The sequence below is a fragment of the Dunckerocampus dactyliophorus genome, chromosome 5, assembly GCF_027744805.1.
Source record: "Dunckerocampus dactyliophorus isolate RoL2022-P2 chromosome 5, RoL_Ddac_1.1, whole genome shotgun sequence".
Classification (NCBI taxonomy): domain Eukaryota; kingdom Metazoa; phylum Chordata; class Actinopteri; order Syngnathiformes; family Syngnathidae; genus Dunckerocampus; species Dunckerocampus dactyliophorus.
In genome coordinates, this window is record NC_072823.1 from 14,360,508 (window position 1) to 14,374,359 (window position 13,852).

A 13,852-nucleotide genomic window follows, 5' to 3' on the forward strand; every position below is an offset into this window, starting at 1 on the left:
GTGAGGAACTGTTTGGATTGACACTGAAACCAAAAGAGCACTTAAAGCACAGACCTCCAACAAGTTGTTGACATAATAAATTCTTAGGAAAAATATCTGCCCCTATTAAATTCAATGCATAACCTTGACAGAGGTAATAAATAATGTGGTCCAATATGATGTCCTCATGAATTTCCTCTCCCTCCAGGGTCACGTTGCCTCCAGAGCAGGTCACAAAGGTCACAGTTGGGCGGCTCCACTTTAGTGAAACCACAGCAAACAACATGAGAAAGAAGGGCAAACCAAACCCTGACCAGAGGTGAAAGAAGTGCGCACACATCACAATTTAGTTCTGCATTCATGCTAAGTGACGCTGCTCATTTTGTCCTTGCAGGTATTTCATGCTGGTGGTGGCGCTGCACGCTCAGTCCCACAGTCAGAGCTACACTGTGGCTGCTCATGTGTCTGAGAGGATCATCGTCAGGGTAACGTCCAGCCATGTCTGTCTGCCTCCTACAGCAATCTTATCTGTTGTGAATGTGACACTTTTCTCCTATCTTTCTATGCACGTCTTTCTCCCTTTGACAGTTTCTCTCTTACTCAAATAAATGAACAAATTTTAATACAACATTTCAGTGCATTATATAGTGAATGATTGTGTATATGGACACAAGTATTGGGACACCCATAAGAAAATATGGCGATCGTCCCAAATGTGTTTGATGGGATTGAGGTCAGGGCTGTAAAGTTCTTCTGTGTTCAACTCCAGCATTTCTTGAACAAGGGGTTCTTCCCCAAACTACCCCCACAAAGTTTGAAGCATAGAATCTTCCTGATCGTCTTGGAAATAAGAATTCTGATTCAAGGGGAACTAAGGTCCTGATTGGTTAATATGTGGATTGTTAGCTGTGTCCCAATACTTTTGTGCATATTTTGACTTTGATTTTAAAAACTGAACAACAGCGTCTTTGCACTTCTTCCATGTCTGGCGGTCACAGGCATCCAACCCAGGCCAGTTTGAAAGTGACAACGAGGTGCTGTGGCAGCGAGGCCAATTACCCGACTCAGTGTACCATCACGGGAGAGTTGGCGTCAACACAGACCGGCCCGACGAGGCCCTCGTTGTCCATGGCAACGTCAAAGTCATGGGCTCCCTGGTGCATCCGTCTGACATCCGAGCCAAAGAGAATGTGCAAGAGGTCAGGATGTGTGTGTGTGTGTGTGTGTGTGTGTACATATTGTAGGTGTGTGTCGAGTGCTTGTCATCATGTCATTCAAATGATAGCCGCTCCTCATTCTTGATTCAGTCATTTTCATCTGTTTTGGTCAGATTTTGATCTGCTTGTGTGTCATTCATTTGTGTGGTGCATGTAGGTGGACACCACAGACAATTTGAAACGGATTTCTCAGATGAGGCTCGTCCATTATCAATATAAGCCTGAGTTTGCCGCCACCGTCGGCATAGAGAACACCGCAGAGACCGGTAACAGACATTTGTAACTGATCTCATCTTGTCACTTTCTTTCTATCACTTTTACTGTCCTAATATCTGTTTTGTGTTCATCCATGTTGGAGATGTGTGTTTGACGTTATGTCACCCTGTTCTACAGGAGTGATCGCTCAGGAGGTCCAGCAAATCTTACCTGAAGCAGTCAAGGAGGGGGGAGATGTGGTGTGCGCCAACGGTGAAACCATTCCCAACCTTTTAGTTGTTAACAAGGTAGTCAACAGCAATCATTTTTATTTTTATACTATTATCGTACTGCCCCAAATATAAGATGGTGTTTGAATCAAGTCTGAAAAAGACGAGTCGCCTTATATTTGGGATCTAGAGATTTGTATATGCAAACCAGCACGTGGCACCAAACAGAGACCCGCGGGAAAAAGTGTCTAAAAGATTGGACAAGTTAGCAAACAACAGAGGAGGAGTTATGATGTTAATTTTAAGATAATGGCCATCCATAAAGCAGAGTCACTGCTGTTTTATTGCAATTGTTATTTCACTGTTATTGAAAAAAATATTTTAAAAAAAAGATTCATTTTGTCTTTGATCTTGTCTTAAAAATATTTGGCCAAAAACAGCTATTAAATAAAATGTGTGTCGTATATTTGGGTGAATTGTGTATTGTAATTAATGCATTGATCCATCAACATCTCAGAGACGCTACACAGTGTAACCGAGCATAGGCAAACACCCATAAACGCTGATGATTTTAAAGAATTAAAATATTCTAATAATATTCTACATGCTCACTGAAGGAGCGTATCTTCATGGAGAATGTGGGAGCGGTGAAGGAGCTGTGCAAGCTGACAGACAACCTGGAGACTCGAATTGACGAACTGGAGCGCTGGAGCCGCAAGCTGGCCAAGCTGCGTCGCCTTGACAGCATGAAAAGCACCGTGAGCGGAGGCACTGTCAGGTAAGGGCATAATTGTTGCATGCAGGGGTTTTTATTTTTAATTGTTTAAGAATACAACATTTTAGCCGTCACGTGTTGTCTTTATCTCTGCAGCCAGGCAGGAAGTTATTTTAGCAGGACAGGAAGTGGACCACTCAAGAAGAAGACAGTCAAACCTGGGAGCAAGGTCTGCTGTGATGTGAACTAATGTATTGTATGCCATACGAACAATATACAGCAGGGCGAACAGCAGCATGTTTATGCGTCTATGTGTCCTGTCACAGAGCTCACTTCCAGACCAAGGCTGTATCAGTCAGAGGTTCATGCAGGGGACCATTCTGGCCCTCGTCATTGTCATGACTTTCAGGTTAGACTAATGCAATGTAGGCCCCGCTATTATCTACAATATGTATGTGTTTATGTTTCTCTATGTGCAGTTTGGACATTTTTTTTTAGCAATACCACCATTGTTTTGTTCTTTGTTTTATGTTATTATGTGTGCTGTTATTGGCTTACACTACATGAGTCTAGTTTTCATTCATTCATTCATTTTCTACTTAATTAATTACTCATTTTATGAGTAATGACCTGTTTTTTGTGGAATTGTCCTGACTTTTCCCCTCCATATACAGCACCCCTGGCCAATAGCACTCATCATTAATAAATTGAAAAATTGATCATAATCCATGTGATAGGTACCAGTATTGGCTGATGCCACTCATGGATGATCGATATCGGAATCGGCAGCATATCGGATCATCCCTATTTATTAGTACATTTATATTCTCTTTTGTTTTTTAAATCACATTGTCCCTCCCTTTATCAATTAATTAACTCATTTTAATAGTAATTACCTATTTCTGGGCCCACTGGCAGTCAAGGGACCTTGGACTTGTCCTGACATTTTCCCTTCCCCCAACAACCCCCATCATAAATAAATTGAAAAATAAATTAATACATGTGATTGGTATCTGCCAATTTCAGTCCTGGATGATCGGTATCAGAATCAGCAACATAAAACATTTTCATGACTTCATTTCTCCTCCCACAGTGTCATTTCCATGTCCATTCTTTATGTACTGACTCTTCATCATAGAGGAGACGTCACAGAGAAAGATGGGTATGTCCTGAGTCTGAGAAGCAAACTTTCCAGTGCAAATTCTCCTCTCTTTTTAATCGTTTTTCTCTGTACTGTATGACCTGTGCCTGTGTGCTGTAGCTTTGTTTACCCATGTGGTCTCTACATCTCTTGGATGCCCTTGATCACTGCCACTGTTACTTTCTGTCCATCTGCATGTTCATGGTACGACACATGCCTCTTTCCTGCTACTTCTTTGGCTTTCTGTTTTTCTTTTTAATCACATCTTTGATTGTCACATGTCAAACTGTTGTTATGATAAACCCAAATTTGGTTTATCATATAATGTGATTGGTGCAGGTCCATAGCTGCGCTGGGATCCTCACACAAGAGTCCATTTTCTCCACTGCCCACAACTCCTGCACCAGGTAAACAATATGTAAAAATAACCATGTATATTTTTTGCTTTGGGAATACTTACTACTGTAATTTAAATACTTAAATGGTGTCATTGACAGCTTGCTGCTCAACCACAACCTTGAATAACCAATCATCTACCATTTTGACATTAAATAACAACCAATCTACAGCAGGTAAGCAAGCCAAATATTGAATATTTTACCATAAACCCACACTAGTCACAACATTAGATACACCCTCAATTCCATATGAGTTTGCTAACGTTGAGATTGCTCCAGATAACCTGGTTCCCACACCAGGCACCATTAATAAGAAGGCCAAGTCCAGAATAATGGACAAGGATGGACGCAACAGAAACCGCCTCAGTCACACGTCAGCTCCGCTGTACTTTGCCAAGTCCAAACGGCCTGCGTCGGCAGACCTGGATGGAGCAGAAACACCCAATCGTCTCCCTGGTGGTCAGCAGCCGACACCACGCAGACAGCGTAGTCTATATTTAAAGGGTAAATTCACATGCATACTGTATCACGGTAGTCACAAGCCCAGCAAGCAAACAAAGTAATTTGTGTGTTTGCCTGCGTAAACAAAGCTATACATCACAATGCTGCAAGTGCGGACACTCTCAATGCAGCTTTGCTCACCTTTTGCAGGCGGAAGATCTACTCCATCTCTGACTCGTCTTCATATTGTGGAGACAGACCAAGAAATCACAACACAACATTGCAAACCCCCCAAGAGTTGCAGGTGCATACATGCAACTAATTTTACAGTTTTTGTTAGTATTAACTGTTATTATACGTATTATTTATTTTGTGGTTTGAGAGTTTGAATGGAGGTCTTGTGTAGTAATAATACTTTTTTTCTGTGTTGCCTCTAGCTACACAATATCTCTCCAGGGAAACACAAATTCCTCGCTCTCGCAACTTACTTTGCACATGATGTGAGTATGTCAACAAATCTCCAAGCATCTGTTGTCTGATAGAAATGACCTTTATCGTAAAAATATCAGCTTAAATAGGTCGGTCGCTAGCTTGTTAACTAGAATTATCTGCATATATGTACTGTTTTTTCTGTAGACAGAAAACAATATGATGAATACAGTATGCGTGGTATGGTAGGTATGGTTTGAGACATGCTTAACAAGTTGCATTAGGGACCATCACATGGTTACATTTGCACAATTCAACATGTCTGAAATAAATAGGAAAAAGCAGAGTTTATTTAATCCTAACCCTTCCCCGTGGCCATCACTGATCATTTATTCACACCACATCTCTCACATGTTTAGACTTAATAATATTAATAATAATAATATTAATAATTAATAATAATTCACTTTCGTACATTTTGTCATTTACATATTGTTCACGTCCTGTGTACGTCAGAGTCTCATTGTTCATGCGCACAGAGAATCATAAATTCTGCACATGATTTGGGATATAATGCGATCCTTTTCATCATTTTCCAAAATGTGGACTGGGGATCACTTGCGGCCCGTGGCTTGCGGCCTTCTGCACATTTTAAAAATGCAATTAAACAAGAAAACTCACAAATACAACCAGCAAAATGGAAAAATAGCAGTAATTTTACAAGAATAAAGTACAAATATCACAATGAAGTCAATAAACAATTTTAACATTAAGACAAAAAATTTTATGAGGTGGTTGGCGACCAGTCTATGGTGTATCCCGCCTGTCGCCTGAAGTCAGCTGGGATAGGCTCCAGCATGCCCCCGCAACCCTAACGAGGAGAAGCGGTATAGAAAATGGATGGATGGATGGATTTTATGAGCTTAATGTCATACTATCAAGGAAAAAATGCAATTTTCACAATAATTTCTGCAATAACTAAATAAATATGTAAAATATTAGTAACAAAAGTATGGAGATAAAATATTAGTAACAAAACAAAAAATAAAATTGTCATTTCTGAAAAATTAGGTTGGGAAAAAGTTGTGATGTTACGAGAATAAAGTCAAAATATTATGGGAATATTATATTATGGGAAGTCACAGAGTGATGAAAAAAATGACAAGAATTTTGATTTTATGTACGTGGACCTCGCTGGGAAAAGTTATTTCAGCCCATCGATTTGTTTACGAAGTGATGCATCTTCATTTCTCGATTCCGTAATGTGTTGCATGAAGGATTTCAAGTTATCATGCTTTTTATTTATTTTGTTGTTTAGCTCCTTGCTATTTACAGAGCTCTCCTTCCTCATGTCATTAATCTCCTTGCGAACTTGAGAGTTCTCCTTCCTCATGTCATTCAACATGACCAGTATCTCTCAAATTCTACCTGGTTCCTGGGTCTCGTCCACATTCTCTTCGTCTGTGAACCATAAATGTGAAGTCAAGTGTTCTTCATTGGCAAATTTCTACATTTTATTTGATGCAGTATAAAACCAGAGAAGATACGTGGCTAATACTGAGTCAGTCGTCAGCTGCCACTAACTGAAAGGGTGTCTTTGTAGGGACGCTGACAAAGAAACTGTATATCATGTAAACTAGCATGCATTGCAACAACAACGAGGCACTGATTGTTAAGGAGTTAGTTCAATATGAATTGTGAGTACCTTTGAATTCACAACAGTTATCCACAAACAAAAATACCATTGTTAACTACTGGGACAAATATGAATTACATGTGCATGTGCAAGGACATATAAATGCCAGTTTCATGATTCCAGGTCCACAGACAGTGTGTGGGTTCAACAATGTAGAGCCACCAAAGGACGTCTATGTCCAAATCACACCGAAACAGAACTGTATGGTGGACAAAGAACGTCAACAAAGGTACAACATAAAATCAACACATTTTCATTCAACTTCTTTGTCTTCTGCAATTAGAATTGTGATCTGCATATTATTTTTCTTTTTCACTTTCCATTGACATCCTTCTTCAAGGGGACTGATCACCTGTGGTCATTGCCTCTGCTGTCCTTCCAGGACATCACCTATCACTTCCGTGTCTCCTCCTCTGTAAGTACTCTTAACTTGAGCTTTGAATTCTGATACTGCAATGGAAAAAATGTATGGTTATCTCTCGGTAGAAATAGGTATCACCTTTCAATATTTTTATTGAAAATGCAGAAGTTCATAATAATGATAGTATGTAATTAAAGCGTATGCAATTGGTAAGGGCTGTCTTATAAAACCCAAGTAAAGCGATCTAATTTATCTTATCCGTTTGACGTGTGTGCTAAAAGCCAGTGTGCTAGCATGAATTAACTTGAGACAGATGTGCACATTAGCACTCAATAAGTCATCAAAACTTACCTTTATGCATTCCCACATAGTATCAGCATTTGACACCAAATATGAGGTGAAAGGAAAATGGTAAAAATACAGTAGTAGTCTATCTGTGGGGCGAGAGAAAGTTAGCACACGCACAATGGACATGCGTCAAGTGAAACGGATGTAACAGAGAGAATCCGGCCCCTTTTCAAAATAAAACATCATGGAAATTATTTTTTATTTCTATGCGGCCCGGTACCAAATGGCTGGGGATCACTGCTGTACAGGATGGTTGAAATACACGTGGTTCAATTCTGATTGCTATGATATACTGTTATGTGTTAAGGCATTTTAGTCCTTTTTCTTCTACTGGCACTTGACTTACTGTAATTGATCACATCACAATTTTAAGGGATTTTTATTTGACAACACATCAAAAGTGAAGCAAGAAGTGTGTTTCTTTAATTGTATTTTTTACCACGCCGACAGAATGAAATGAGTTGCACCACTGATGAAGAAACATCCTCCTTCTCAGACTACAACTTTGTCATCGCAAGCAGCTGCATGTGAGAGGAGTGCCCCCCCCGTGCCTTTACAGCACGCCACATCCTCTCCTTTTGGGTTGATGTGCATTTTCATGTGCATTATGTGTCATTGTTATACATTATTTTCAAAGTAAGTCATGTCAAACTATATGCTATCTTTAAGACATCTCTTTTTGCTGTGGTCCACACTGTTTGTCACTGAACATTTTTTGATCACTGTAAACTGTGTTGCGTCACAGTTGAATGCCATTGTGAAATAATGTTTGTGACTTGACATTACTGATGAAAAAATAGGCCCATCATATTACAATCTACTGTCATTGAAAACCATGAACCCAATCATACACTGGAGTCTAATTCACTGTTGCATGTACCTCAGTAGTCCACACTGGTACTTTCTTGGCCTCTACTGCAACACTTTGTGGCAATACTGCACATACGGATATGGAAATTTAGTTCCATCTTAATGACAATATCCAGGCTAAACATCCACACACTTACAAATTAGGGATGCTCCGATCACGGTTTTATGCCGCCGCTTCCGATCATCCAGGACTGAAGTCGGCCGATATCGATCACATGGATTAATTATACATTTTTCAATTTATTTATGATGAGTGCTGTTGGCCGGGGGTGCCGTTTAAATGGGAAAAGTCAGGACAATTACAAGCTCCCTTGACTGCCAGGGGCCCCAAAATATAGGTAATTACTAATACATTTCGTAATTAATTAATAAAAGGGGAGGGGGCCAACGTGATTTTTTTTCATGGGACCCAGAATGCTGCACCACTGCTACTGGCTATATCATATGAAAAAAAGAACCATCAAAATTAATTAATTAATTAATTAATTAATTTAGACAAAAACATATCTTATGTACTTTTACAAGAAAACATATCACTCGTGAAATTTACAGAGGATGAGACGCCTTCTTTAAGGAGACTTTGGGTGTGAGAGTACATTGGTGAAGCTCTAGCAGGACTTCCAGGAAAATGAGAGAGTACTCGGCAAACCCGGTGTCTTCCACCGCTGAGAAAGGCTGGTCATCTCGTCCGGTGAATTCAATTATTTTTGGAGTTATTTGCTTAGCCTTGTGACTGTAACACACATACGGGTGAGTGTTGTCCGCATGGCTGCTTTAGCTGCCGTTTGACTGATGATCACACCATAAGCCACCTCGAAAACTAACCATGCTCTGTCAAGCGTTTGTTTTTCAAACGGTGTATTAAATTAAAGCTTTTTAACGTCTCACCAGATAGTTATCCTACAATGTGTTGGCAGTTGAGTTCCACACAGCAGACATGATTGTTTTTGTTTTGGCACGCCTGCGCATTGTGAAGAAAAGTGGGTGAGGACGCTGCCCAAGACGTTAGTCAGGACAAGACACTGCACTGCATGCAGGGATTACTGCAAACTACAATAGTACTAGCCACAGATGATTGGCTTTGGTAATCGGCGTTCAAAGGCATTATCGGCCGACCGCGCGACTTTTTACGGAAACTGTCCGACACTTATCGGTGGCCGATCCATCAGAGCATCCCTATTACAAATGCATTACTGCATGTTCCTATACTCCAAGGAGCTACAGTTTGTGGCGGGTCCAAGTCATGCGCATTTCTTCAGATTTACATGCAATAAGACTGGATGAATAAACAGGTAATAACTGGAAATCCCATGAGGGAATATAATGCATTATGTCCAACACTGACAATATTTCAAGAGAACACTGGAATAGCTTACACTGTATTTTGCTTATGCTGGTAAGGTGAGAAAGAAAGTTGCTTTTCCAATCATTTGCTCCCAGATTATCCATTGCTTCACCTTGAAACTCACTTTTTAAAGTAATTAATCATAAAGCTGCAAGAGAGTTTCATTTCTCACTCCAGACTCGTGAATAACAACACTGATTTATCCCAGATTTATCCTTTGATGCTATAATAAATAATATGCAGTCATGTCATGATTTTAATATACAGTATGTGATGTAATGTTGAATATACTGTTAGTTTTTTGATTTCTTCTCTTGTTCTCAGTTGTACTTTTGTTTCCCATATGTCTCACAAATTCAAGATTACATAGGAAAAACAGCCATCAGAAAAAGTGTATATACAGTATCATAATAAGACTCAAAGCTGCTTTACTATAACTGTTACATACAGGCTGTGTAGTATTCTTGCTTATTTATTTATAAGGCACCTACTAACATAAATTGAACCACTGCCGCACTTTTCACACTGTATATGTATATGTGTATACATACACATATACTTATACACACACACATACATTATAGTACATATTTATACATATTTGTACTGTATATATATATATATATATATATATATATATATATATATATATATATATATATATATATACGCATATATGTACTGTATATATACGAGTATGAACCCCCCTTCTACTCTGTCCAACTGCTTCACATCGTCTGGTAGAAGTGTATTACTGTACATACAATTACATAATTGTGTGGCAGCATCGTGTTTAAAACTGATGCTCATTTTTATCCTGTTGTTTTTATAGTTTGTGCTTTTGTATCAATAATATATTAACAATTGTCCAATTTAGCTATTCATAAAAAGTGGATGAAGTATGAAAACATTCTGTTCATTTCTAAATGTGAAGTAAAAATACCATACCACTAAAGCTTGAATTTCACAACATTTAATTTGGAGTCCACTTTGTCGTCACACTTCCAGAGCTTTGTGTCAAGAATATGTTGTAATACTGTAAAAGCAAATAAATAAGTCATTAAATAAATAAGTGTGGTACAAGAAGGATGCGCTTCTTCCTTTTTGCCAGCAGATGACAGCAAATGAAATTTATTTTTTGCCCTGCCAAATGCCTCACAGGTATTATAAAACCAGCTCGCTGACATTACATCTAGCATGAGATGTCTTTGACGTTCAGTGGATAATAAAGGCGTTTCTGTGTGTGTTAGTCTCAAATGTAATGTTTTGGTCTTTTTTGTTAGCGAAAACTATATACTTACTGCTTACTTACTTGCTTACTCAATCGGGATTCAGACAGACCTGAAAGCTTAAACTGAGGGTATATACTACGTTATCAGTCGTCTTACGTCACTTAAACCCGGAAGAGCTAGGCAGTACGTGGCCTTACTATCTTAGACGAGGGAGGCAGCAGCTTCGCTTCATTCGAAATGGTACGATTTCTGCTTTTAAATCTTAAAAATTGTGTTTTAATTGCCTAATTTACACCATACAGTTACTGTATATCTGTCATTTGTTGAGAAAAGAGATGCTCATTAGCTAGCATAGTGACATAGGCTGTCGTGTTACATGCATTACAACTCAATGAAGAGTGAACACAAACTGGTCGAATGATACAAAATGCACGTGCACATGCATATAGTGCAAATTACAACATACCTGTGGTGTGTTTGCTGCAGGAACTTGAGGCGATGACAAGATACACCAGCCCGGTGAACCCGGCTGTGTTCCCCCACCTCACAGTGGTCCTGTTGGCCATCGGCATGTTCTTCACTGCCTGGTTCTTCGTGTATCCTTACAGAACACTTGATTAATATACTGTATGTGGTCATGTACATGGGGTAAGTGCGACAGAAAAGATCATACTGGACATTGATTGTCTTGCTAAACTCTTCAAAGGCCAGTAAAATGTCTGCAAGAATATGTACTATATACAGTATTTAAACTGTACAGTATATTCGGTTAATTCCATTGTCTAATGGTGCGTTCACTCTTGACATGTTTGTTCAGGTTAATACGAAGTCTACTCCGTTTTCTCTGCTAGTACTGTTTGTTTACGTAAGTGTGAATGCAGTGCCGGACCAAACAGGCAGACCAAGAGGCCGAGACCGGGGATCTAGGGCTCAAAAAGCTTGGTGACCACTCATCGAAGCACACCTTTTTTTTATGGACCTTTCTGTGAGCAGAAAAATACCTTCACCCAACATTACCACAAATAGTCAGAAATTTTAAGTAAGATTTACAGGAACTATGGCACTGGTTGATGTGTGTCAGTGGTTTCAACTAAAAGAATAAAAGTGAAAAGCTTTTTGCTTGCTGCGGGTACTGCTACACATTGACCTTTTTTATTACTTCATTTCAAAATGTCCTCTCTCATCCTTTAAGTTAAAGTTGAACTCTTAACGTCTCACCTGAATGATTTGAGAAAAGCCTTGGTTTCTCGTCTTTTAAAAATTTTTTTTTTTTTTTTTTATGGGCTCCGCACACGGGAGGCGACATCGCCTCTAGTCTATTGATATTCAATGACGACTATCGTGAGTCTCCGTCCTGCCATGCGAAACACGTGAAATTCCTGCTTGTTCATGTCATCGTGCACACGCTGGCTTGCAACGCGATCCCAAAGAGTTGAAAAATGTTCAACTTTTCATCGCTGACGCCCAGACAAGAACCAGTGAGCAGGAGTTTAATTGACCGACCATTGAATTTTAATGCTATTCAGTACTCTCACTGGTAAACATGGAGGAAAATATTCAATTAAACACACTAATTTTGCGTGTCGCTTGGCAGGGCTCGCAATAATCATCATGTCGTGCAGGTTCTACTCAAAATGAATGGACTAGAGGTGACTTGGCTTCCCACGTGTGAAGCTCATTAGGCTGCTGCCCCCGTGACCCACCTGATAAGCAGAAAAAGATGGATAGATAGTCGAGGCACTTCAAATAATATGCAACCATTGTTGGGGAATATTATGTCCTCGACATCCTTAAATGTCTATATATGCTAGCAAACTTCTCAATTGCTTAGCAAAATCAAAATAGCCTGAGAAATAACCCCTAACCAATTTTTTTTTTCTCCATGGGGCCCAGAATTCCTGACTGCACCCCTGCTACTGGCTATGTGATATATGAAAAAAGGAACCATAAAATTACCTAAGACAAAAACACATTTTACTGACTTTTTCAAGTTTTCAATAGAACATTTATCACTTGTGAAACTTAATAGGATGAGAGATATTTTTAAGGAGACTGGATGTGAGAGTACACTAGTAGTCGGGCTTTCAGGTAGTACGTACTGTAGGTGGGCTCCAAGTGAGAGAGTACTCAGCTAGTGTCAATTCAATTATTTTTCGGACGATTTGCTTATCCTTCTGACTGTCACGCACATATGAGCGCGTGTTATCCAGCGTTTTGACCGCGTTAGGTGCTGTTTGATCACACCGTGAACCTCAAACTTGCCATACTCCATTAAGTGTTTGTTCTTCAAATGCTGTATCAAAGCTCTTTAGCGCGAGATATTTATCGTGGCATTTGTTGGTGGCAGGTAAGTTCCACATGGCAGACATGTTTGTTTTGGTTATAGCACGCCTGCGCAGTGTGAATGAAAGTGGGAGGAGGATGCTACCCAAGACATTAAGGCAAGACAGTACACTCCATGCAGAGATTGCTGCAGGTTGCAATAGTACGAGCCACAAGTGAACGGCTTTTGTGATGGGCGTTGAAAGGCATTTAATCACCGTATGCTGATCACATGCTTTTTCACGGAAATCGGCCGATACTGATCGTGGCCAATGACCGGAGCATCCCTGGTGGGAACTATAGTTAGGGTTGTATGTTTGAAATGAGTTCAACCTTGACACTTCATCAGCTATGAGGTAACTTCAACCAAATACACCAGAGACGTCTACAAGGAGTTGCTCATCTCCCTGGTGGCTTCGCTTTTTATGGGCTTCGGTGTGCTCTTCTTGCTTCTCTGGGTTGGCATCTATGTATGAAGGTGTGTGTCTTATTAGGAATGGATTATTTTCAGGTTTGGTTGCAGCTAAATTGCTTCTGATGTCATTTCAGGTAGCTGACTTTAAAGATGACGCATTCCAGTGGGACAGACATACACATAACTGGCTTTTGAGCATGATTGGATGCACTGACAACATTTTGAATTGTTTTCACAATAAAAGAAGGGTTTGTAGAACTTGTTTTCACTTGTTCAGGATGGTAGATTCAATGCTCACATGAATCCATTAATTATGGTTACGTTAGTGCAGTTCCAAGAACCAGACGTGAAAGTGCACAGCAACTTAACCTGTGTCGAGAAGGTTATTTCTAACACGAAGACAGCTATTTATGGTTTGTTGCACTAGTGGCGTCTAAAACCTCCAATCCCCTGATTAATCTTTGCGGTATAAATAGAGCAGTCTGTTTCACCTTGTCTCTAAGATAATGCCGAGTAGC

The 13,852-nt window shown here is 39.7% G+C and overlaps 2 protein-coding genes across 8 annotated transcripts in view; both read left to right on the forward strand.

The window, feature by feature from the left end:
• Positions 1 to 10,007, forward strand: part of myrf (myelin regulatory factor) — a 29,064-nt gene extending 19,057 nt beyond the window's left edge. For 3 of the 7 annotated variants that reach the window (XM_054777375.1, XM_054777377.1, XM_054777381.1), the window contains exons 10-27: positions 188 to 298; positions 374 to 479; positions 978 to 1,178; positions 1,354 to 1,462; positions 1,590 to 1,699; positions 2,239 to 2,399; positions 2,493 to 2,565; positions 2,663 to 2,745; positions 3,430 to 3,498; positions 3,598 to 3,681; positions 3,817 to 3,884; positions 3,975 to 4,049; positions 4,155 to 4,379; positions 4,527 to 4,620; positions 4,754 to 4,816; positions 6,565 to 6,670; positions 6,782 to 6,856; positions 7,601 to 10,006. In XM_054777375.1, coding sequence (XP_054633350.1) covers positions 188 to 298; positions 374 to 479; positions 978 to 1,178; positions 1,354 to 1,462; positions 1,590 to 1,699; positions 2,239 to 2,399; positions 2,493 to 2,565; positions 2,663 to 2,745; positions 3,430 to 3,498; positions 3,598 to 3,681; positions 3,817 to 3,884; positions 3,975 to 4,049; positions 4,155 to 4,379; positions 4,527 to 4,620; positions 4,754 to 4,816; positions 6,565 to 6,670; positions 6,782 to 6,856; positions 7,601 to 7,681 — 1,894 coding nt within the window. In that variant the 3' untranslated portion in view covers positions 7,682 to 10,006. Of the gene's footprint in view, positions 1 to 187; positions 299 to 373; positions 480 to 977; positions 1,179 to 1,353; positions 1,463 to 1,589; positions 1,700 to 2,238; positions 2,400 to 2,492; positions 2,566 to 2,662; positions 2,746 to 3,429; positions 3,499 to 3,597; positions 3,682 to 3,816; positions 3,885 to 3,974; positions 4,050 to 4,154; positions 4,380 to 4,526; positions 4,621 to 4,753; positions 4,817 to 6,564; positions 6,671 to 6,781; positions 6,857 to 7,600 lie in introns of all 7 variants that reach the window. The other 4 variants (XM_054777378.1, XM_054777380.1, XM_054777379.1 and 1 more) reach the window with 3 other exon arrangements.
• A 687-nt stretch (positions 10,008 to 10,694) lies between these two features.
• On the forward strand, positions 10,695 to 13,592 carry tmem258 (transmembrane protein 258). Its single transcript, XM_054777383.1, has 4 exons — positions 10,695 to 10,837; positions 11,084 to 11,193; positions 13,269 to 13,397; positions 13,469 to 13,592. The coding sequence occupies exons 1-3, from the start codon at positions 10,835 to 10,837 to the stop codon at positions 13,393 to 13,395; spliced, it is 240 nt and encodes a 79-aa protein (XP_054633358.1). The 5' UTR covers positions 10,695 to 10,834; the 3' UTR covers positions 13,396 to 13,397; positions 13,469 to 13,592.
• The last annotated feature ends 260 nt before the right edge of the window (positions 13,593 to 13,852 follow it).